This window comes from Sceloporus occidentalis, unplaced genomic scaffold (genome assembly GCF_023333645.1).
Source record: "Sceloporus occidentalis isolate IW3139 unplaced genomic scaffold, rSceOcc1.0.p SCAF_3, whole genome shotgun sequence".
NCBI lineage: Eukaryota > Metazoa > Chordata > Lepidosauria > Squamata > Phrynosomatidae > Sceloporus > Sceloporus occidentalis.
This window is the reverse complement of record NW_028316983.1, coordinates 160,084,424-160,109,758: the sequence shown is the minus strand read 5'-3', so window position 1 is coordinate 160,109,758 and position 25,335 is coordinate 160,084,424. Positions and strand designations below refer to the sequence as shown.

General features: G+C 42.2%; 1 protein-coding gene across 2 annotated transcripts in view; it reads left to right on the top strand.

The window, feature by feature from the left end:
* SLC22A23 (solute carrier family 22 member 23) overlaps positions 1-25,335 on the top strand; it is a 135,187-nt gene that overhangs the window by 96,398 nt on the left and 13,454 nt on the right. Inside the window, exons 4-8 of one of the 2 annotated variants that reach the window (XM_089516650.1) lie at positions 1,942-2,110; positions 8,648-8,775; positions 13,784-13,906; positions 19,603-19,705; positions 20,711-20,943. In XM_089516650.1, the coding sequence (XP_089372776.1) occupies positions 1,942-2,110; positions 8,648-8,775; positions 13,784-13,906; positions 19,603-19,705; positions 20,711-20,943 (756 nt within the window). The remainder of the gene's footprint in view (positions 1-1,941; positions 2,111-8,647; positions 8,776-13,783; positions 13,907-19,602; positions 19,706-20,710; positions 20,944-25,335) is intronic. The other variant, XM_089516651.1, reaches the window with a different exon arrangement.

The following is a 25,335-nucleotide window of genomic DNA, read 5'->3' as shown; positions in this document are numbered from 1 at the left end:
TCTCATGTAATAGGGACTCAAGTAGAAAAACACCTTGTTATGAAAGGGAGACTGAGGTCCCTTTCACACTACACACTTACAGCACTTTGATACCACTTTAAGCATCACAGCTGCATCCTATGGAAGCCTGAGATTTTGTAGTTTAAATGTGAAAGGTGATGGAGGGGGTCTCATGACATTTTTTAAAAAAATTCTAATCTAGAAATTAATCCAATGCCTTTTGGTCTTTTTTTTTGGGGGGGGGGGTTGTTTTAAAAAGGACAAGAGAACCTTCTCAAAGTCTTCTGCTGGCAGCCTGTGGAATTTCCTTAACACAGGAGGCTAGGCAGGCCACCTCTCTGCTCTTCTTTTGCCAGTAGGAAAAGGCTTCTTTATTCAAACAGATAAGTTTTTAAAACACATTTATACTTTTAAAAAGTGAAGAGTGTTTTAATGTGATGTTATTATCATATTTTTAATCTTAATTTTAGCCTTTCTAAACTACCTGGACCCCATGACAGGAAAAAGGCAACATATAAATCAATCAAATAAACAATTAATAACTTTAAACAAGACAGAAGCTAAGCAAATACAGAGGTTCCACAGAACATCAGTAAGTTCCTTCAGTATTCTGGGATGTAGTTTTTTTTTTAATCTGGTCCTGCAAATTTGAACTCATTTAGGTTAATTAGGTCATTCCAGACTAACTTCTTATCAATCTTAATTTGCAATCCAGATCCCTTGCTAAGGTCTCTGCTGCATGGAAGCACACAGTTCTCTTTTTGGGAGAAAACTGAAGCAAAATAGGTATCGAGTAGTTCTGCCTTTTCATTATGATCTGTTAGCCTTTTACCATCCTTACTGAATAGTGGTCCCACTGTTGCCTTGGGCCTCACCTGCCTCCTTTGATTGATTGATTGATTGATTATTGCTCCTTGATTGCCTAGCCAGTCTCAGTTCATTCTGAGCTTTAGCTTTCTTTATACTACCCTTGCAAGCTTGGGCTATACATCTGTACTCTTCCTTAATTTTTTCTTCTATGGGATAGTTTGCAATTGTGCATTTTGCAATTCCAGCTTCATGAAGTCTTACCCTTGCTGGGTGTCTTTTCCTTTAGCGTATCTAGCCAAGGGGTTTCACCCATTATTTTCCTGAACTTAATAAAATCAACTTTCATGAAGTCCAAGGTCTATGTTTGACTATACTCTTCTTTGCCCTGTCCTACAATTGTGAATTCTAGCATTATGTGACCACTTCCGCCTGAAGTACGAACTACTTTGATTCCAGTGAACAACTCCTCCCTATTGATTAGGATCAAGTCCAGGATTGGTGATCCCATTATTCCTTCCTCTGTCTTTTGAAATAGGAAATTATCTGCAAGGCACAACAGGCAATTGATAGTGTTCAAAGCAGAAGATGAAACAAAATAATCTTATATATTTTAATAACAATAATAAGAGTTGTTTAGCATATCAAGAACATATGTTTTAACATTTTTTCTAGTTGATCAGATGAGCTGTGTGGGAAAACAGATGGGTCTATGAACACATACTGTAGTTGCCAGGGAACACGGGTGGTCTCAAGGGTATGGGTTGAAAATCTCTGCTCTCAGGTATTAGAAAAGTTATCTGTTTAAACAGCAGCTCTCAGAATCCTCCAGCCAGTATAGCCAATGATTGTATTGGCTGGTGGATTCTGGGAGTTGTAATCCATAAAGTAAATTTTCTATCTTCTGCCTACTCTAGATCACATCAAGTATGGGAAAGGATAAAGCACCCCTCTTTAAAAATACTGTATTGCTGAGTGGAACATTTCAGTTGCAATTTCAAATACAGTTTTTTTGTTTGGGTTATCGTAACTGATTTTCTGACTCTGGAACAATTGTCTCAAAGTAAAAATGCTCCATTTCTTTTTCTTTTTAGAGTTTCATCATTGTATTTTTTGTTTTCTTTTGTTTTTCAGGGATAGAGCTCTGCCCTCCCAGTCACCGTTTCATGATCACGATGGTGGCAAGCTTTGTGGCAATGGCAGGCCAGTTCCTCATGCCAGGTTTGGCTGCCCTCTGCAGGGACTGGCAAATTCTCCAGGCTGTCATCATCTGCCCTTTCCTGTTGATGTTACTGTATTGGTTGTAAGTATTTGCAAGTTTCATTTTTTAAAAAAAATCAGTGGCAGAATTGGGAATAATTAACATTTTGGACTACAACAGAATCTCTCACTATTCTGGCTCAGTTGTCCTAGTAAGTAATTTTCATAAGCTCTGGCTAAGAAGGCAGGATGCCTAATTCTATCAGGAAAGATGGGGTACTTTATAATCCCTTGTATTACTTAGATGGTTGAGGGGCATTTGCATGGAAGAAAACTTGGGAAGAAAGGTAGTGAGGTCTTCTTCTGTTTCCCAGATCCTCTGCAAGTGCCCCACCCCACAACAGTTGCTCTTATCTGATTTGCTTTCCTTCTCCCCCACAGAAGCTCCAAAAGTTTGGGGGGTGAACTAAATTTTATTACAGGTTGAGTCTCACTTATCTGAAATGCTTGGACCAAAAGTGTTTTGGATTTTAGATTTTTTCAGATTTTGGAATATTTTCATATTCATTCGAGATATCTTGGCAAAGGAACCCAAATCTAAACATGAAATTCATGTATGTTGCATATACACCTTATACATATAGCCTGAAGGTAATTTTATACATAATATTTTTAATTAAAGGTCACTATCTCACTATAATCCAGTTTGAGACTGCTTTAACTGCCCTGGCTCAGTGCTAGGGATTCCCGGGAAATGTAGTTTATTATGGCATTAGAGCTATCTGACAAAGAAGGCTAAATGTCTCACAAAACTACAGTTCCCTAACATTAAACCAGGACAGTTAAAAAGGGCCACAAATTTGCACCATTTGTGGCCCCTTTGGGATGGGCCTAAAGAAAGTATAACCACAATATAGACTTTGAAATGTGCTGGGAGCAAAAACAGAATTAATACAGAGAGAGCAAGTACGTGAAGAAACTACAAATTATAGAAATAGAAGCCTTTAGAGGATACGGGTAGAGCCATGTTATATAACCTGAAAGTGTTCATTTGTAGAAACAAAATTAGAGTGTATCTGCTCTACAGAGTTCAACTGATTAAGGAAGAATTTCTTTTCCCAAGATGCACTGGGAGTTGTAGTCCTTTGTGAACAGGGTTGCCATAAATCTGGACCTCCAAACTGGGACAAATGTAGGACATATGTAGGATAACATTTTCAAATGTAAGACACATTTTTTAAAAGATTGAGGACTTGCAAAACCGTGCTCCTTCCCGGCCTCTTCAGAGGCCGGGAAGGAGGGGGGAGGCCGCCACAATCACGGCGCCCCCTGCGCTCGTTCCCAGCCTCTACGGAGGCCTTGGCCTCCGCAGAGGCCGGGAAGGAGGTCGTGGGGAGGCTGGCGTGGCCGTGCGCAGGAGGCACCGCCTCCACCTTCGCCTCCTCCACCCCAGGCCATGCGGCCCTCCTCTTCCTCTGCTTCCTCTGCGCAGCCATGCGCAGTGGAGGAGGAGGAGGACAGCGAGACCCCGGTCGCAGCGCAACCCGGCTGCAACCGGGGTTGTCCTGGTTTTTGGCGGCATCCAGGACGGGAGGGGCCCGGTGCCGCCAAAACCGGGACAATCCTGGTTGCAGCCGGGTTATGGCAACCCTATATGTGGAGGATTCTAGGAAAACAACTGGTGTAAATAAGCCAGGCATTGCATGGTTTGCTATCTGGTTAGTTTTACAAGTTTGAATGATTTTTATCCATTTGTATGTGCAATATAAATTGTTGGCTAGCTTTTTTTTTCTGCAGAAAAGTGTGGCAACCCTGGTTCAGTACACATTACAGATTTGTTGTTTTTCAAATTAGGAGATGCAAAAATGGCTCTGTTTTTAACATTCCCCCCCCCCCCCCGTGTGCCTATTGTATCAAGTGAAATGTCCCCTCCTTTTAATATATTCTGCTCCTTCCCTGCTGCTGCCTTATATATTCCTTTCTTGGTTATTGATACGAGAAGGTATGGGGAAAATAACACTTTTATTAAAGGGTGGGAGAGGGTTCATTAAAAAAAATCAGAAAAATTGAAAATTGAAAAATGAAAATTTTAATTATTTATTTCATTTTTATGTCACCTTTCTCCCAGAAAGAGATTCAAGATGTCTCACAAGATAGATTAGCATGCTTTACAGTCTGAAAGTGATTTTTAGTACTTTAGAAACATAAAATCATTAAGCCTAGATTGGCTTGGCATACAGTGTTTGGTAATATTAAATATTATTCAGAATATAATTTAAAAATTGAACATGCGTTTAAAATTTATGGAGGATGAGGTACAAACAGGATTACAAGGTCCTGAACTGTGCGAAGCACCTAGGCTATAAAGAATGTCTCTGTTTTTGTCAGATTGAGGCACAAGCCAACCCTGCCTCCAATAAAAACGGGGGGGGGGGGGGGGATCAACATTAATAATACAGAAAAAGTGTTTTGTTTCCACTAGTTCTGCATAGTGTCTGTCAGACATAGTGCGTTCATTCCCATAAAAACAACTGAGGAAAGGAAACCAAGACCATAGCCTTACACTGAAGTCTTCTTATATGGTTTTTAGAAGTGATTTGAGGCAATAAATATGTGAACACCTCGTTTTAAAGATTTAATTCAACATTCTGAAACAAAACATTCCACAATCTTTTTTCCCCTGTCTCCAATTTTTCAGGGGGCGGGGGCTTCAGGGAAAAATAAAAAAAATATGTGGAGATGGTTTTCCAAACCACCTCCCCAGCGCCTTTACATCTCTAATCCTGAGATAAACCAACACATTTTGACTTTAGAGATGACAGTTGAAATATATGAATATCTGTCATGGATGTTGAGATTGTCAGGAAACAAAAAGCTTCCCTGGGAAAAGAATGAAAACATAATCAAGATAATTTTAGCCTGTCCTAAGCTAACCATTTTCTAGAGAGCAGTAACCCAACAGTCATGCATAATTGCAGACCTTACGTATTCAAGGCTCCTTCCTGTTTTTCGAGGAACTCCTCTGGCAGTTTCTCTTTTCTCTGCCTTCCCCTGCTTCTCTCTCTCCCCTTTATGACACTGCATTCAATTTCTTCTTCATCTGAATTAAATCAGGTCATATCATGATGATGCTGATCACAAAGCTCAAAGAACAGTTCTTCCTGTGTTGACTTGCAGTTTAGAATGAACTGTCAAGGAGCATCCCCAGGGGTTGAGAAAGTTACTTTTTTAAGGCTAGCATGGTCTGTGGTTCCAAGTATTCCCCATTTATTTATTTATTTGTATCATTTATGTCCTGCCTTTTTCCCCAATAATAAGATTCAAGGCAGCTTACAACATGTTACAAATGATGCAGATTAAAACTCTATAAAAAAACCCAGTAATAATTATACAAAGGTTACTTCAAAGACAGTTAAACAATTTATAAAGTTAACACCATTAAAATTCATTAAAAGTCTGTATACAAACCACAAAACAACACAGTACCATTAAAAGCCCAGCCCATGACTGGCTAAAGAGCAGCACTTTCTGGCCTCATCTATTAGCTAGGAAGCCACTGAAAGGCTGCAACAGCCTCACCCCATCTTGTATCTCAGGAGGTAACTTCATAGCAGTAAAAAGATTGACTAATTCATTAAACACTAGAGGAGCAACTATAGGCACTGTGCTTCATCCTTTAGTACCAGAAGTTGTATCTGAGATCAGCTTAACTCTTTCCATCGTCCAGAGAAAGGGTTGTTGTTGTTGTTTACCTCTTCTTTCCTCTTTCCTTTTGTAGTATATGGGTGCATAGAAATGATGCAGTTTGACACCACATTAATTGCCATGATGCCATCCTACAGAATCCTGGGGGTGTTCTCTGGGTTTACAGGATTCTTCCCTCCTTACTTGCAGTCTGAGGCTTTTCTTTCCTCAGAACTATCCCTTTAACCCTTGGTGCTTTTACTGGCCCAATTCTTTTCCTTATCCATTCACTTAATAAGTGTCTTGGAGATGGCCTCCCAGTATCCTTTTCTATTAAGTGTTTTACTATTTTTGGTAGTGTGCTTTTGATGTTGTTATTTATATTGTTATTTATAAATTACTTCAAGCCACTGCTCTGTAAACAAGAAGAAATATAAGCTTTATTTACAGACAGAACATACGTTTGGCCTCATTCAAACAACATAATAAACCGATTTTCAAACCAGGTGTAAACCAGTTTAAAGGGCCCTTGTTCACACTTGCACCAGATTTCTGGTGCAGTTTGCTGGACACTAGTTAAACTGGTTCTTCCAAATCCATGGCATGCCACACATCTTTTTTCAGTGCAAGTGTGAACACGCTATGGATTGGATTTGGTTCCCTGTGGCACAGACACTCCTGTGACGCAACTCCATTTTGATTCAGTGCTATTAATGAATGTGAACATGAAGTGAAGTAAATTGAAATGGGCAGATTTAATCACAATTTGAATAGTGTGAACATCTATTTGATGCTAAAGCGCTTCATCAATTCAGCTCAAAAATCGGTTTATTGTGTACACATATACATGCAAACACTGAGTAAAGGCATGTAAAGAGAGTATAGAAAAGAGGAGATTTTTAAAGGAAAGCTTTTATTTTAACCAGATAATCTTACAATGGCAAAAAGGTATCTTCTATGTGAAGGGGACATTCCTTCAAGTGTTACTTAAGAGCAGTTACAAAAGCAGCCTAAGTCATGTTCAGCTAAGTTTAGGAGGAGCATGAGTCCCAAAGCAACTAGCTGAACATTTTTATACTACTGATAAAACAGATGGTGTTCTGGATCTTGGATGCTCATGGGAAGCTGGACCCCTTTGTCCAGCCTACAGCCAAGCTTCCCTTGGGACTCTGAGGCAAGTGGCACCTCCTCTCCCTCTCTATCAGTACCAGAGTCTCCCTGTCAGTGCCTCATGGCACCATGTTTTATAACCTGGAAGCATTCCAAAGCTTCCACATGTCTCCTGAAACTGGACACCCTCATTGGGCAATTGTCTCTTGTTATCTCTGTTGCCATACGTGATTCTGACCCCCAATAAATGTAACCTAAAACTACTGAATTATTAGCCCTTTGCTTTAGCCCTTTGTTTATCAGGAAGCAGGATTATACTTCCAAGCTGTATTGGCCAGATAATGAGAGAGCCCATTGTCACAAATAGCAATAGCAACAGCATTTATATTTCTGTACTGCTTCATAATGAACACTAAGCAGTCTCCAAGCGGTTTATAATGTGTAAGCCAGTTGCCCACAACAAGCTGGGTACTCACTTTACCGACCTAAGAAAGGATGGAAGGCTGAGTCAACCCTGGAGCCCTCAGGATGGAACTCACAAGATTGTGGCTGCAGTACTGGCATTTAACCACTGTGCCACTAGGGTACTAATGTTGGCATCAGTTGGCCCTTCAGGAGGAGGGAATTCCACCAGTGAAAGCCTTAATTTGGAAGAATTTTCAATGGTGATTTTAAAGTTTTCTGTTTTTTATGGTGAAACGTCAACTGTGTTACTTAAGTAACAGTTAATGGGCTTTGTTACTTTAACGTGGCACTGTTTTTAATAATAACATTTTTTAATTTTTTTTAATGATTTAGCATGTTGCTTAATGAATTGGTTTCATTAAAAAAAATTCCACATGGTTAAAACTCAAATGATTAAAAAAAAGATTCAACATCAACACTTCAGTGCTAACACTCTTCTCTCAGGGCAGCAACACAAGTATACAACACCTAGTGCAGGTGTGCTTCCTGGCTGCTCTCAATACCTAATGAAATGGGAACCAGACCAAGCTGTTCCTAGGAAATAATACTGGCTCCTGGGCTTAATATGAAGTAAAGTCAGAGATGCAATTCTTCACCAATTTTCTTCTAGGAAGAAGCAACAAGTAATTTTAACAATTTTCTTCCCGTGCAAGAAACTCTTCGCAATCATGCAGGTTTTATAGCCATGCAGTAGACAGATAAATATTTATTACCTTCATATACGTGCCAGCATAAAGCCATGCAGTATTGTCTGCACAAGAATTAATATTTCTACAGAAAATACTGCTTCCTATGAAGAAAATGCTGTAATTGAGAACTTGTTCTGCATAAAATTTGCACGTGGTTGATTTGCATAGCCAACACCTTTCCTGCGTAGGAAACAGCTTTTTCTGTGCAGAAGACAATATTTCTATGCCGGAATATTTTCTACACAGAAAAGGCTGTTTCCTGGACAGAAAGTGCTGTTTTCTATGCAGAAATTACTGTAATTGGGGAGTTATACTGTGTAAAATTTGCAGTGCTTAATTTACACAGGAAACAGCTTCTTTTGCAAAGAAAATACACAGGAAAACCTGTTTCTGCAGAAAAGAAGCACATGCAAATGTTGCAGAGAGAGAGTCCTGAATTATATTATTTTTAGTTCAGTATTCTTCTCACTAGGCTGTCTCAACATATGAAAAACATGTTCTCAACCATTTTTTGTATGTTTTTGAATATTCTTTTCATTCTAAGTAAAGTAAACTTCCGTTTGGATGCCTGATTCATGCAAAAGACATACATGTCGGCATGTACCAAGACTTACAGTTGTTGCATATACATATTCTAGCTCCTGCTAGGAGCCCCCTAGAAGCCTCCAATAACACATTCTTCATCTTTGAAGTTTTTTCCCAGAATCCCTTCGGTGGCTGATAGCCACACAGCAGTTTGAAGCTGCAAAGAAGCTCATCCTTCACTTAACACGCAAGAACAGGACGAGCACAGAATGTGATATCAAAGGAGTGATGCCTGGTGAGTTTTTATGGCTGCCAATGTAATATAGGCTATGAAAGAAACAAGTTATAAATGGTTTCTGTACTGGAGTGACAATCATATAATCAATCTCAGGTTGTCGACAGAGCAGCAATTGAATTCTCTGGCTTGCTTTGCTTTGAGGGAGATAATTTGGTTCATTTTAGCTTGTGATGGTGCTCTCGTGATTTCATTGGAAATGAAGGCTTGTCTACTGTTTGCCTTCAGGATATTCACACAATAGATGGAAAAGTCAGAGGGGAATAATGGTTTGGATGCACGCACGCACACACATGCCTTGAAGTGTTGCTTCAGAGATAAGATATGTTTTTGAATAAGGGATATGTGCTTCTGAATTTCTTTGAACAAAGAAGTTAATAATACTTGATTTAACCTGAGGGAGCTAAATTAACTCTGACATGCAGGACTGAGCAGTAACCCACTTTATAGTGCTTACACAGTTAATCTGGCTTTAGAGAAAAGGTCAAAACTGCAGAGATACAGTGCTGTCTTACTAGATGCAAGTTTTGTTGATCTTGTTTTTAGGAAACAGGACACATCTGTTTATGTATTCTTTCTGAATCAGCTTGTGCTCTTATGTCCACCACACACTTTCATTATTTAAACAGCATCACCAGTCATATATAGTGCCTTCCAGTCTGCATTGCTGTAAAATAATTATCATGGAGAAAAATATGACAGCAAAGCCCAGTGGAGTAATGGACTTGGGCAGTGTTTCTCTCTAATCAAATACTGTACATCAGATATAAGGAGGGGACAGAGTTTAATCCTTGGAAGCCCATCTTCACATAAAGGGAAGCAGATGCTATGGAAGAGAATAAAACCTGAGAAACATTATTTAATGGGGTTGGAGGGTGTTTGCTCACAGATAGTGGCCAAGAGACAATGGGCTCAGTATATGAATTGCATGTATAATGGCGCACTATAGCTTTATTTATTCATTTATGCACAACATAATTTTAATAGCAGATGGCCTGAATCAGATTTGGTTTGTCCATGAATGGTGGTTCAAACCAAAGAAACTATAAATTGTATTCATTGGAACAGATCCAACCTCTTGTTGCCCAAGATAGGAACATGCCCACTTCTGCTTCCTGAACCAAATATCTGGCCTGTCCCAGGCTGCATTGACACAATATGTGGCACATAGAACCAATTTGTATTACCTTCATAGTAGGCCAAAATATGAGTTCGCTTGTTCTCCTTTGCAGTTGAGCCATACCCTTGCTTCTCTGCATAGTTGCATGACATACTTTGTGGGCTGCTGTGAAATAGATTGGTGGTGGAAATGTTACATGTGAGTCAAACTGCCATCTGAGTGCATTCTGAAGTCAACTTAACAGCATATTATCACTGGCCTGTAATAAAATTCTGGTTAATCTATAATTTGCCACCCTAAAAATGTTGGAAGGAATTGTCCCCTAGCGTTGCTAGAGTTGGGTAATGCAGCTGGACTAATTGTCTAATGCCTACTGTATGATTCTGGAAATTTTAGTTTAAAAATTGAACCAAAATACCTGTGTTGACTTGCCCATGGGTCAATGTAAGTACCGTACTTTAAGTTTTATTTTAAAAAGGAACCATGGCCTGGTGAAAGACAAGACTGTAATCTGTCTTGCAATCACTAACCCACCCACCCCCCGCCGCCTACTCTCTCGTCCAAACAGCCTTTATTATGAGCACAGTTATACCTGCTGGAAGTTCTGCAGCATTGTTTTTCTTTGCTTCACTTCACCCTTTAGATCCTTTGTTACAGGCCCCTAAGTTTTCCCCTCTACTTAGCCACAGGTAATATCGAAATCTATAATTTTGGCTGCAAAACCTCCCCTCAGTTTATACGTGAGGTCAGCTTATAGCTGAATATACAGTGTTCCCCCCACATTCACCGGGGCTAGAGGTGAAGGAGCCCCTTGAATATGGAAAAAACGCAAATAAAAAAACACTTTTTACCCAAGAGAACATCTCTCTAGGAATGCCAGGTCCTCCAGTGCAACTCTATGATCAGCATCTGCCAGAGGTTGATCACAGAATCATGTTGAAAGACCTACAAATGCCCAGAGAAGTGTTTTTTCTAGAAACTTGTAGGTTCTCCAGCACAACTTTGTGGCCATTTTCAGGCAGAGTTGTGCTGGAGGACCTAGAGATTCCTAGAGAGAATATATTAATCAAAGCTGCAAATAATGAAATCTGCAAAAGTCAAAGCCGCAAATGTGGAAAGCCAACTGTATATGGTAGGTTCTCAAATGGTGGTGTGTACCACCACCTCCAGCAGGTTGTCATAGTTTCTCAAGAGGGATACCAGCCTCAGGCTCACTCTGTAGAGAGGGGAGGTATTTGGAACACTTTTTCAGCATCCACTTCAGCTCAGACTGCTTGGCATGGAGTAAAAAAGGAAGAGAGAATGTTGGGAGGGGGGGTAGTGAGGCAGCTGGGGCGTGTGTGTGTGTGTGTGTGTGTGTGTGTGTGTGTTGTGACAGCACTTTGGGAGGGAGCTGGAAGGTGTTCACTACCCATCTTCTTCCCAACATACACACTTCAGGAGAAATGGTTGGAGCAACAGTTGCTTACTGCCTCAGCTGTTTCTCCAGACATGCACAGCCTTTTTATAGACAGTAAAGAGAGTTGCTATGAAAGTACTCATACCATTTGCAACTACCTACCTTTGTGAAACTAGATCCTCAGCTTTGACAGCTATGAAGGGTAAGTTTCATGCAAGGCTTGACATCATAACAGGGTTGCTCTTTTTTATATGACTCCTTGTTTAGTAAACTTTGCTCTCAGTAACAAACACATGCCTCACATAAAGTATAAATGTGTTCAGTTGGGTATTGAATTTATTGCTTACATAAAAGTTCTAATTTAAAAGGTTATTTTCATACAAAATGTTAATGTCTAAGTATACATAAATGTGTGAAAGAAAATATGTACACTAATTTTTTGTTTATTCATATATAATATTACATTATTTGTATAAAGTACTACACTGAAAGAGTGGGGGGCAATATGCACATGTAGATGTAAAAAGGGGCCCAGGACAGAAAAGCCTGAGAAACACTGGTCTAATGGAAGAACTGCTAAGTTAGCATTTGTATATACCCAAGAGTGGGACTGGAAATTATTTTTTCCAATCTGCAGTATATTTGTGTTCCTGGAAATTTGCCAGGGACCTGCAGCCAATGGGTCAGAGACTAGCACTGGTCCAGTTACCACCAGTTAATTTTGCCCTAGAGCACCTGTTGATTTTGCTTATTCATTACATTCATATTCTGCCATTCCTTCTGGAGAGGTCAAACTAGCTTTTATGGTTTTTCCAGGTGACCTTTTAATTAGGGAGATGTGTTTGGCTCCAGAGATGGAAACACATCACCCCTCTTCACATAATTTTCTGGGTGTATAAATAACTTGATAGAATCCTGATATTTCAGTGTATTGTAAAGAAGTTCTAACACTTTTGGGGTAGAGATAAGATGAGAAAGTTGCAGCACCATCCCCCCCCCCCCCAAATGAGGGGAAGGGAGATAAATTGAATTACTATACAAGTTATGGACTTGACTAATCTGCCTGTAAAATTCAGTCCATCCTTACCATTTCAGTTTAACTGAGCCATATATGCTGACCCCACCATCCTTCTGATTTGCCATGCCAAATGTCAATGAGTGTGGGTGGCCCTCCTACATAAAAGCTGCCAGCTCCCATGATGCCATCAAACTCTATTGAGACCAAGGCTACTGCCACACTGCAGAATTAATGCAGTCAGACACTGCTTTAACACTCTTTAATTATTTAATTCATGCGGAATCCTGGGATTGGTAATTTGTTGTGGCATGAGCTCTCTGACAGAAAAAGCTAAATACCTCACAAAACTATAAATCCCAGAATTGCATCACATTGAGCCATGGCAGTTAAAGCAGTGTCAGACTGCAGTCATTCTGCAATGCAGATACAGCCCAATACATAGAACCACAGATGGGCCAATGCAGATAAAGAAGTGAGGTCTGGGGAGCATTGCAGGCTTGCTTTTCAATGACTGAGATCACAAATAAAAGTTTGAAACATTACTTACTGTTTTGGGCTGCACCTTCCATACTATCTCAGCCAGCATGGGTGGGTATTCTGAGATTTGTGTGCCAAAAGTACATTTTCCCAGTTCGGACACATCCACTCCACCCATCATTTTGACAGACAGCTGGGTAGTATTCATTATTTGTAAGCTAAACTCTGTAGGAAAGAGGTAAAGATAGGAATGATCTTGAAGTCACCAAGGAGAATCATAGTTCATGCATGCTGTGGCCCTGAGGGACTGAAGACAAGCAACTGGAGAGTTGTAGCCATTAACAAAATTGTATCGTTCCCTTTCAGATGGGAAAAATGGGAGGGAATAGCATTGTTTTACAATCAGATATTAACTTAATTCTCTTTTGAAGGTCAGAGAATTTTTGAGGAGATATAAAAAAACTGTACAGACCTGGGTTTTTTCACACTACGCAATTACAGCACTTTAATTGTCATGGCAGCTTCCTATGGAATCCTGGGGTTTTCATTTTAGGGAGGGGCATTTAGACTTTTCTACCAGAGAACTCTAGTGCTTCATCAAACTATACATTCTAGGATTATATAGCATGAAATCATCGCAGTTGATATGGAATCATAGTGCAGTAATTGTTTAGTGTGAAAGCACCCAAATTTGGCCAGACAAATCCATGTTGTTTTAATGGACTTTGTGCTGTTAAGCCTAGTGAAGCTAGGCTACTCTTCTTGGTATTGCTGGTGCTTTCAGGGAGGAATTGTATTTCAGTGGTGGAGCATATGCTTTCTTTGCAGAATGTCCCAGATTTAGTTCTCTGCACTGCTAGGGAAAGCTAGGGAAGCATAAAATCCCAGACAGTTGCTGCCCAGTCAGTAAAGCTGCCCAAAGGTCTGAGACAACTTCCTGTGGCTTTGCATCTATCAAGCTTCATTTACCTGTTTGGTTGGCTCCTTCTCGCAGGCCACAGGTGGTCCCCCACAGCTCTGCCACGAAGTGAGGAAAATGACAACCCTTCCCAGAGCTCTCGTGGCTTTGCTACCAGGGAGTTCCCGATGGGGGAAGTGGGAAGCAGCCAGACTGGAGGTAATGTATAAGCACATTTTCTCCAGGCTGCAGCTTGTTCAAAACCCAGTCTCAGAGCTCAATAGCCTCACTAGATTTGTATGTTTGTTGAGCTGTGTCATTTCAGACTGCAATGCAGCAGAGGAGGGGGAAGGAAAGAAGGTGGTTAAATGTTTGAATGTTCCCCTGTGTTTTAAAATGAATTCCCTACACAAATTGACATTTAACGACAGAAGTATGACCAGTAGAAAGCCTAGAACAGTTACAGTTTTGGGCTCTAGCTCCCTCAGTCCCACAAGGAACTTCAGTCCCAGAATGAGCCTAACTACTGGGAGCTGCATTCCAGAAAGATAGCATTTTCAAAATCTAGTCAGAAATGCTTGGGACTAGAAGCATTTTGGATTTTTCTTGGATTTTGGATCTTTCTCAGATTTAGAAATATTTGCATATATATAATGAGACCTTGGAGATGGCATCCAAATATAAACATGAAATTCATTTATGTTTTCTAAACACCTTCTAGACATAGCCTGAAGATAATTTTATACACAATATTTTAAATAATTTTGTGCATGAAACAAAGTTTGTGTATATTGAACCATCAGAAAACAGAGCTGTCACTATATTGGCCATCCATGTGGACAGTTTTCAATTTTGGAGTATTTCAGAATTCTGGATATGGGTTAATCAACCTGTAATATCAACACTGACTAGAATCAATGGCTCTGCAGGGTTTCAAGCAGTATTCTTTCCTGGCTCTAAATGGAAACCCCTGGTATTCATTGGCAGCCTCTTATCCAAGTGTTAACCAGGCCCAATCCTGGTGGTTCTCTGTAATCACATGAACTCACATGTGTTCAAGATGGTATGGTGATATATTTGCCACAGTGCACCCTATATCACCCATATTCCTCAGATCTATGTGAGTGTTAGCTTACTTCTCTCTCTATAAACTTCAGTACCTGGGGGGAAACTTGGAAACTGTCTGGAAAAGTTGCAGATACAAACATGACATAATGTTTTCCCCCTGTAATTATACAATACTATAGAAAAAGTGCTGATGAGAAATCTGTACTTAGGACAGAATATGGAGAAGCAGAATGGTTTCGAATTGGCAAAGGGGTGAAGCAAACTGCATTTTACCACCCTATCTGTTCAACTTGTACACAGAAGGTATCATACAATTGTTAGAAGCAGGAATGAATATAGGAGAAGGAACATCAACAATCTAAGATAAGCAGACGACACTATACTATTAGCAGAAAGCATCATAGACTTGGAACAATTACTAAAGAAAGTCAAAGAAGAAAGTGAACAGGCAGTCTACACCTAAACATAAAGAAAACAAAAATGATGACCCTTAAGATAATGAGGAAATCAAAATAGTTAAAGATTTCCGATACCTTGGATCAAACATTGATCAGAAAGGAGACTACAGTCAAGAAATCAGAAGAAGACTAGGAATGAGAACTAGACAAGATCCTAAAGTGCAAAGATATACAGCTGAACACTAAAGTCAGAATTGTCCAAGCCATTGTATTCCCCATCACCATGTATGGATGTGAGATCTGAACAGTGAAGAAAACAGATAGGGAAAAAATAAACTTATTTGAGATATGCTGGAGAAGAGTGCCACAGATAGCCAAAAAGTCAAAGAAATGGGTCCTTAACAGCCCAAGCCTGAATTCTCCCTGAAGCCCAATGGCTAAATTGAAGTTGTCGTACTTCAGCCACGTCATAATAAGGCATGACTCATTAGAAAAGGCAATGGTTGAAAGGCTAACACATTGGAAGTTAGGACAGAATTCAAAAGGACCTAGATAGACTATAAAACAGGGCAGATTTTAGATGGAGATACTGCACTGAATAGGGGGTTGGACTCAGTCCAACTCAAGTTCTATACCAGGGGTCAGCAACCTGCGGCCTGCGGGCTGGATCCGGCCCACCAAGGCCTTCCTACCGGCCCCTGCGCAGTCCTGCCGCCGATTGCCGCCGATTTTCCCTGTTTTCTCGCCGCTCCGGCCGCCATTTTGTTTTTCAAAATGGCGGCTGAAGTCTTGCGTGACCTCAGGATGGCAAAGGTCACGTGAGATTTCGGCCGCCATTTTGAAAAACAAAATGGCGGCGCCCCATGTAGGAGGCATGGTGCAGCCCCTGTAGCACTCCAACAGGGCTCCAGGGGCTGCAGCAGGCCTGCAGCAGGCTCCACCTCGCCCTCCGCCTCCCTAAGAGCAGGGAAAGGAGGAGGAAGAAGAAGGAAGGAGTACAGAGCCAGGGAGCCAGGGAGCCAGAGCGGCAGCTGCAGCCACAGCAAGGCCAGAGGGCAGTTCATTGGGGGAGGGGGTTAGCTGGGTGTTCTTTCTGCAAAATCCCCTCTGAGCACCTTGTGGCTTTTCTGAGTTGAAACTGTGTGCATGCTTGCTGCAGTTTATTTTCAATTGCATTTTAGTAATTTCCTTGCTTGTAACTTTATTAGTTGTATTATTATTATTATTATTACTACTACTACTTGCCCTGGGTGTTCTTTCTGCAAAATCCCCTCTCAATGAGAAAGAGGGGGAGGAGGTGGAAAGGCGAGTCATTTCAGGTCTGCCTTGGGTTTTATCCATTAATTTTTAAAAATATATAACACTTATTTTTGTTTTTTTATTTCATTATTTTTATTATTGCTTTTTATTTCATTTCATTATTTTTATTATTTATGAAGGTGAGACAGTGTGACTTTCCAAAGTGCTGTAACAAAGGTCTGCTGTAACAATGATAGTGGTGGTGGTGATGATGATGATGATGATGCTTTGGTGGAAGCTCCACCCCCAGTGTGTGGCTCCGCCCCTGGAGCGTGGAAGCTCCACCCTGGCATGTGGCTCCGCCCCCAGAAGGTGGAAGCTCCACCCCTGGAAGGTGGAAGCTCCACCCCCGGCTTCGGCCCCCCAGCTGTCTGAGGGACAGCAACCTGGCCCCCGACTCAAAAAGGTTGCCTACCCCTGTTCTATACTGAATGCGTTGCTTCTAAGGTATGATGTTACATGGTGCTATTTTTTGGGCAGCCTATGTTATGGCATATCTGCATGCTATTTTTCCTGCTGTGTCTTTGAATCTGAAAAGTTACAAATAGTGATGCCTGTGGTGTACAGGAAATCCCCATTATAAAGATGAGTAAAACATCTTTTTCCCTTTCGGACATTTCCTTGCGTCACTCTGAAGAAAAATGTCAAATGGTATTTCCTGTGTTTGTGGGGTCTCTGTGGTGGAATTCTACTAATTCTGAGTTTGAGGGAATATTGTGTTTCCATGTGTTAGAAAGATAAGGTGTAGGAACTGAGAGCGCCAGCAGTGCCTTGACTAGGACTAATGGGTGCTTACGTAGCCATACATACAAACTTTTGAATTGTACATAGCGCTCTTTCTGGATATTGAAAAAGGGAAATCCATGTTCCCAGATTATGGCATGATGTTCAATCCAGTATATTGTTTGTTTCAAGCATACCATGATAATAGGGGAAACTCTTGCAACCTCTTTAGGGTAGAACGATGCAAAAAAAGTTAGGTTACATAAGGATACACTATGACAATTAATGGAAGATGACTTTTTTGGCATACAAGAATACCAAAAAGAAAATCTTACTAGTATAGTTACAACAGATTCATTGAAGGAATGAAACTTGCTAAGGGCAAGTCTGTATGGAGCATTCCTCCTGCTCCCACTACAACCAGTCTTCACAAGGCAGGGACAAAGCCCTGATTTGACTGCAGACTATCTTCATGAGGAAGACCAATTCTGCATTGAATCCAGGCTATCCCTCTCTTAAGCTGGTTTAAAATAATTTACCTTTTGCTCTGGATTTTCCAGGAAAATCTAAATGACTCCAGAGTAACACTGGGTGGCTGTTTACACATCGTCCCACTGTTCTGCCCAGCAGTGCCACCACTGGCATGATTCTCTCTCTGAGGTCACAACGAGTTACCCAGCCACGTGATTGCTGCTGGGCATCTCATTTTCAATCTTGGAGTGACTTATACCAGCAGCACTGGCACTGGGTGGGACACTGTGTAGACAACTGTGTGGCATTGCTCCAGAATGTGTAGATAATGGTGGAATTCAGGGCAGCTTCAGAGCCAGAATACTCTGGGAGCAGTCCAGAATATTTTGGCAAGTGTAGACATGCCCTCATTACTTAAAGTAAACTCCATTGATTCATTGGGTCTACACCAGTAATTCCCGAAGTGGGTGGTAAGCCTCTCTGGGTATGGTGAAAAGATTGGGGGGGAGGGAAGGGAGGCAGTGGGGGGTGAAATGGAAAAGGGAACAGCAGGAGGGCCTTCAGTCAAAGTATAGGTGCATAAGAACGGGAAGGGAAACCAGTGGGCTTAAGGGCAAAGATGTGGGTGAGGGTTGTATGAAATATCTTTTCAGAGTCCCTTCAAATCACTGCAGAGGCTTGCTGATCATTTTGTGTGGTGGTGTCTCCTGCTCTTCACTTCCCCACATGAGCTCACTTTCTTAGTCACGTCTTTTGCTAGCAGTGGCGATTGGGAAATCTTTCACAGGTTTGGGTGCAGGGCATTGCTTCTGTAGCTCAGAGTGGCACTTAGTGGTGAAGGAGAAGTGGTGGCAAAAGGGAACTTTAAATTTTGGGACCCTGCTTTGTGAGGACACCAGAGCCCTTTGACAAAGAAGGCCAACGCTCTATACAGACAGGCGCTATAGTGCACCCTCATCACGTGTGAGGGCGGTGCTTCCAGACACCCCTCGCACGTGACAAGGGCATCAAAATGGCGGCACCCTGTACAGATGAGCGCTGCCATTTTGACATGATGGGCCCTTAGTGTCCACACATCACGGCACGATTATGACATCGTGTGTGTGCCTTTGGCGCACTGTGGCATCATAATCGTGCCACAAGAAGAACCTGCTTTTTGCCAGTTCTTTTTGTTCCGCAGGGAAGTCCCACGGTCTGGAGGCTGCGGCTTCCCTGTGGAGCAAAGCAAGTCTGTCCCGCGCCTAAATATCTCACAAAACTACAGGTCACAGAATTCCATGGCAGTTAAAGCGGTGTCAAACTGCATTAGTTCTTCAGTGTAGATGCAACCACTGTCTTAGAGGATGCTTGCCAAGAATGTCTTCTAAAAAATAAGTACCTAAATTGGGAATGTACCTAATCAGGAGAAAGAATGATGGCATTGCTCTTCCAAATAAGAATTCTGCCCTGCCTCCATGGAATTTTCATTCAGTGCTGAAATTTCTATCATTGCTGAGTGTGAGACCTTAAAAATCATTCACTCCTCAAACTCATATATTTGCTTTGTTTGTATTCCCTTGAAAACTTGAGCTGTCTTTTTTCTTTAAATGCCTAAACTTTATTTCTAAATGTTGAGCTACAATTTTGAGGATTTGAAAGAAAATATAATTTACAGGGGGAAGAATTCTTATTGGAAGGGTAATACCCTCCTTCCTGTCCCCACTCCTAACTGGAGCTTGTAACACTTACTATTTTGGACTACAGGTCCCAAAATCCCCCAGCCAGTATAGTTACTGGGATCTGGTAGTTCAGAAAAGCAACCATTGTACCCAGTTGGAGCAGAGTTCACAGTTTTCTGGAACCTTGGTGGAAGGGGTGAGAGAGCTCTGATGGGAACATCTATATTGCTGCTGGGCTGCTTGACATCATTCCAAAATGGATGTCTTCAATAGAAATGAAATGTTGCTTTTGTTTCAGAGCTAGAGAAAGAACTTACCCGGAGGCCAAAGAAGGTCTGCATTGTTAAAGTAGTGGGAACCAGGAATCTCTGGAAAAACATAGTTGTGCTCTGTGTAAATTCGTAAGTACTACCACACTCCTTTTCCAGAACTTAAAAATGTTGTAGAATTTTGTTTTTTAACAAAAAAGCTACAGTTCCCATAACCCAATGACTATCTGGCCATGCAGACTAAGGGATTCTTGGAGCTATAGTCCAAAAGAAGTAATTTTCCTCAAATTCTGTCCCTGTCTAGTACACAGTGAGCATTAAATGTCCAGAGGAAAGGAGAATAGGAATACAGTGCGCCCGCGCCATACGCGGGCGCGCCATACGTGGCCTTGAGCATATGCGCTCAAGCCGCTGCGCGCACGGGGCGGAAGGGGCGGCGCGTCCCATTCAATTGAATGGGTGCGCGTGCCTGTTGCGCTGCGCGCGCGCCAGCATCACCACACCGCCGCGCACGAGCCCCATTGTTTCCAATGGGGCTCGAGCATAGGCGGAATTCGCCTTACGCGGAGGGATCCGGAACGGGTCCCCCGCGTAAGGCGAGGACGGACTGTACGAATACACACGCGCACACACACACATTGTCTCTGTATTGGTCTTATCTGAATTGCCCCCCTTCCCTCTCCTGTCCATTGATAAGCAGTAGCCCCTTTCATTCATACACACACACACACATATATATAATTTCAGTACTTTAGGTGGAAACTCAAGAAATGAATAGTAGCAAACTGGGTGGTTTTTCATCCTCCCCAAAGTCAACTGATCCCTTTCTGGGTTAAACTCAACTCAAAGGAAACCTAAATATTGCCTTTATATTGGCAGACTCCTCCTGCCTTTTGGGGGGCGGGGGGTAAAGGAGTGGCTTCTGACTGACACTAATCTCCATACAGCTGCTTTTCTCCATCTTTCAGTGATTTCCAATTCATGTTTGTGGTGGAAACACAGGTGAGGAACCCCAGGTGGCAGTTTTGAGAACGAGGGTTATACTAACCCTCCACCTCCTCCCAATATTGCTAGTTCCTTGTCTGCTTGAGTATTTGGGAATGCTGCACTCTTACTCTTATTATTTGCCTCTCACAGACTCACTGGATTTGGGATACACCACTGCTTTGCAAAGAGTATGATGGGCCATGAAGATAAGATGTCTCTCACCAACAATTTCTATGCGGACTACTATACCATGGCAGGGATTACTCTGGCCTCTTGCCTGGCCATGTGCCCAGTGGTTGGATTCCTTGGGCGAAGAGGCGGACTGCTGCTTTTCATGATTCTCACTGCTCTGGCTTCCCTTTTGCAACTAGGCCTACTCAACTGTGAGTGTGACATGAAGCCACTATATGCCTTGATATACTTCTCAAAGCTCTAGGTTTCAAATTTTCTTAAAGTTTCAAATGTCATAGATATCTCATTGTATGGAAACTCTCATTGCTGGTCTACTTCAAAGACCATGAAGTCTTGACAATGTTTTCAAACAAGCAACACATAATGCTCCATCTGTACAACCCCATGTCCCCCCCCACCTTAGGTGGGCACCTTTCAAATCCTAGGAAGGGGCACTACTGCTGCTTACTGATATGGAGAGGCGGAGACAATTCAGATGATGAAGAGACATTTGGTCTCAACTTGGCAGGAAGAAATAAGAGTGTACTCACAAATACTGTGCATCCTCCTTTCCTTTCCGAGCCAAGAGCAGCTGAATCTTCATTATCTAAATTGTCCCCTTTCCCTCTCCTGTCCATTGATAAGCAGTAGCTCCATTCAAGGCTTGACAGCTGCCAAGGAAACATTTGGGGCAAGATGTGAAATGCTAGAAAATAGTCTCCTGCACTCTATCCAAAACAGACATATGTGCATATGTCACTAACAGGATGTCATCCAATGTATAAAAGAGGAAGTAGAGTGGGTTAATACAAACATAAATAAGATCCTCTCTGTTCTTTCTTTCTTAAGATTGGTCCACATAAATGGCAGTGATTTGTGACCTTCCAGATATTATTAGAGTGCAACACCCATCATCCCTCACCATTGGCTATGCTAATGGTCTGAAAAGAATGGTAATCCCACAGCATCCGGCTGCTACAGTCTACATGCTGTCTCATCCACTTGGTTGTAGCAAACTGTTAACTTATCTGCTTTAGCCACTAGCTCTGATTTGCCATGTAATTCGCATGCATGGACTTTTCCTTACATAAATTCCCCATACTGAGGAAAATATCCATGGGATGAAAAGGAGTTGCACAGTGATCAGAACTGTGATGGAAAATCCCACCACTCTGGACTGTAGCAACCATGTAGGCTGGACCTTGTTATGGCAAAAGGAAGGGTTCCCCTTTATATACAAGTACATTTTCACTGGCAGTTCTTAGAGTGGCCCAGGCTTTCTGTGAAATAAATAGCAAGTTACAATCAGCACTGATTAATGACAGTGCAAGTGTTTTCTTAGAACTTTCTCCCCTTTGAGCTAAGGCCATCATTCTCTGCATTTGAACTTGGTCAGTTTGAAGGCATAAAATATAATCAGGGTTTGAATCTCACTCAGATTTATGTTTTGTTCTGTAAAAGGCTGCATGCTCTGTTTCTAGACTGGGTGGATTCAATGAAGGACATGATCCCAGTGCTTTCAGGTAGCTGCCTCCGCCTGCTGCTGTTTACATGTCTTGCACAGCCACTGCCCATCATCCTCAGACAGCATAGCCAAATTGGCTTAGGAGGATGATAATTGGTTCCAGGTGGTTGAATGCTATAAATCTTCCACCATTGCAAGCAGACCTTCTTCCTGAGCTCTAGGGATCCTACCACTTCTGTTGGAAGCATCAGTGATAAAAATGAGTCAGCCTTCGTAGCCATGCTAAACTGAAGTCACCTTCCCTACCACCTCATGGGACCAGCTGAGGGGGCAATATCTCAGCAAAAAACACAAGAGCCCAAGCACAACAAACCACAAACTGATCCTCATTTACCTTTGTGCCCTACATTTAATCTAATGCCATTTCTTCAGAATCCTTAATGCTTGTGTGATTGTCTCTGAGTCAGTTGCCAAACACAGTTACCTGGTTTGGTCCTCTGCCACAGGAGATCTGATTTTCCTAGTCGCCTAGGTCATCCTCCCCACTCATGCTGAGTTAAAGGGGACCCCTTAGGACCATCAAAACCACACTGCCACCACCTAATGAATTAAGAATGAACACACTAGGACTTTGTAAGAGATTTGTAGTTCCCTCCCCTTGCTAACTTAAGCAAGCAATAACCAAGCCAAAGGCACGTGTACAGCAGTACAGAAGGAGCAGATACCTTTTAAAAGAAAGTTTTATTCTAAGGAATTATAGAACAAAGGCAGGGCAAAGGATATTACTCATACAAGACCTCCTTGCCTTGTAGATGCAAAGATATAATTACAAAACAGTAATTTCAGTCAAGCCAAGAAAAATAAACCAAAAAACTATTCACTTCTATCACATAATCCTTAACCTACTTACAAGCTCAGATGGGCTTTGTAGTCCTTGATGGTTCTGGATGCTGGGATTGTGGTCTCCATAGCTTCAGCTCTTACCAGCATCCTTTGGGCCTACCTCTGGACGCATGGCCCAACATCTGGCCAGGCAAACAAAGGGAAAGACCCAAGACCTCGTGGAGGGAAAGTCCTTTTAAAATCTTTGTTTGGAAACATCTGGAAATTCCTGGTTCTGGTCAACTGATTGGTCACCTAGGCATTACATCAACTGTGATATACACTTTCATTAGAATACGATGTCACTATCAACAGCATATGCCTTCCCTCCCAACCTTTAATAATAATAATAATAATAAATTTTATTTCTACCCCGCCCTTCCAAGAAATGATCAGGGCGGCTTACAAAGTTATAAAAACATTACAATACAGGTTAAAAATTCAATCAGCAATTAAAACCATTATTACAAAGACAGGAACAGGAAACGAAAAAATAAAAAATACATATATCAGGGGCAGAAGAAAAATGCAAAAACGTTCATCGATCCAGGGTCAGAAAGGAAAAAAAGGGGCAGGAAAAAACAGACAAACAAATTAAGGTGGGAAGGCCAGCCGGAATAGATATGTTTTCAGCTGTTTTTTAAAAACATCTAATGAGGCGGCGGAGCGAAGCTCTGCAGGGAGCTTATTCCAAAGTACAGGGGCAGCAATAGTAAAAGCCCTCTGTGAGGTCCGAATAAGATTAGACCTAGGGACCTCCAGCAATTTAGTCCCAGATGTTCTGAGTGTGCGGGGTGGATTATGTGGGGAGAGGCGGTCCTCCAAGTACCCTGGGCCCAAGCCATTTAGGGCTTTATAGGTCAAAACCAACACCTTGTATTGAGCCCGGAAGCGAATAGGCAGCCAGTGAAGATCTTTTAAAATAGGTGTTATATGGTCCGACCTGGAGCTACCAGCGACCAATCTGGCTGCCATATTCTGCACTAATTGCAGCTTCCGAGTTTGGTACAAGGGTTGCCCCATGTAGAGCGCATTGCAGAAATCCAGTCGAGAGGTTACCAAAGCATGTACAACAGATTCTAGGTCCTTTCGGTCCAGGTAGGGACGCAGCTGGCGTATCAGCTGAAGCTGATAACAGGCACTCCTGACCGTCGCATCCACCTGAGAAGTCAGCTGGAGCGACGAATCAAGGAGTACTCCCAAGCTGCGCACCGAGTCCTTCAGGGGGAGCGTGACCCCGTTCAGGGCCGGGTGACAGATCTCACCACCAGGAACCGGGGAGCCTATCACCAGTACTTCCGTTTTCCCTGGATTCACACTGAGTTTGTTCTCCCTCATCCAGCCCATTACTGACGCCAAGCAGGCATCTAGAGGAGAGATGCCAACCTTAGTTACTGCATCAGTCGGAGACATAGAGAAAATTATCTGGGTGTCATCAGCGTACTGATAACACCGCGCCCCATGTCTCCGGATGATCTCTCCCAGCGGCTTCATGTAAATGTTGAATAGCATAGGGGACAGAATCGCCCCCTGAGGGACACCAGATGTCAGGGCCCTCCTATCGGAGCGACAGTCCCCCAGCTCCACCATCTGGGATCTGCCCGAGAGGTAGGAACGGAACCACTGCAGAGCAGTGCCCCCAATTCCCAACTCCCTCAGGCGTCCCAGAAGGATACCATGGTCAATGGTATCGAAGGCCGCTGAGATGTCCAAGAGCACTAACAGGGACACGCTCCCCCTGTCCATGCCCAGACGGAGATCATCAACTAAGGCGACCATGGCGGTCTCAACTCCATAGCCCGCCCGGAAGCCAGTTTGAAATGGGTCCAGAAAATCGGTGTCGTCCAAGATCGACTGAAGCTGGAAGGCGACTGCTCTCTCGATCACCTTCCCTAAGAAACATTAACCCTTTTAATGTCTGGGAGAAGTCCTCAGATGACTGGGGGGAGGGAACCCCAGTCATTAGAGCTTGTTAGAGGAATTCTGTTCACAAGATAGCTGCATGGATGCCACAGGTCTTCCTCCATGAGGCCAAACACATGCTTTAATTATTTCATGTTAGTTTTAAAAATCTCATACAAGGCAGACTTTAAAGCAAGGGTGGACAATATTTGGCCCGTGGCCCTCATGCAGCCCCACCCCTATATTTCTGAAAAAATGTTGAAATTAGACATTGGACAGAAATGTTGCCCTCAGGTTTACAATCTAAAAAGACACGACACAAAAGGAGAAGGGAATCGTGGTGGGAAAGGAGATT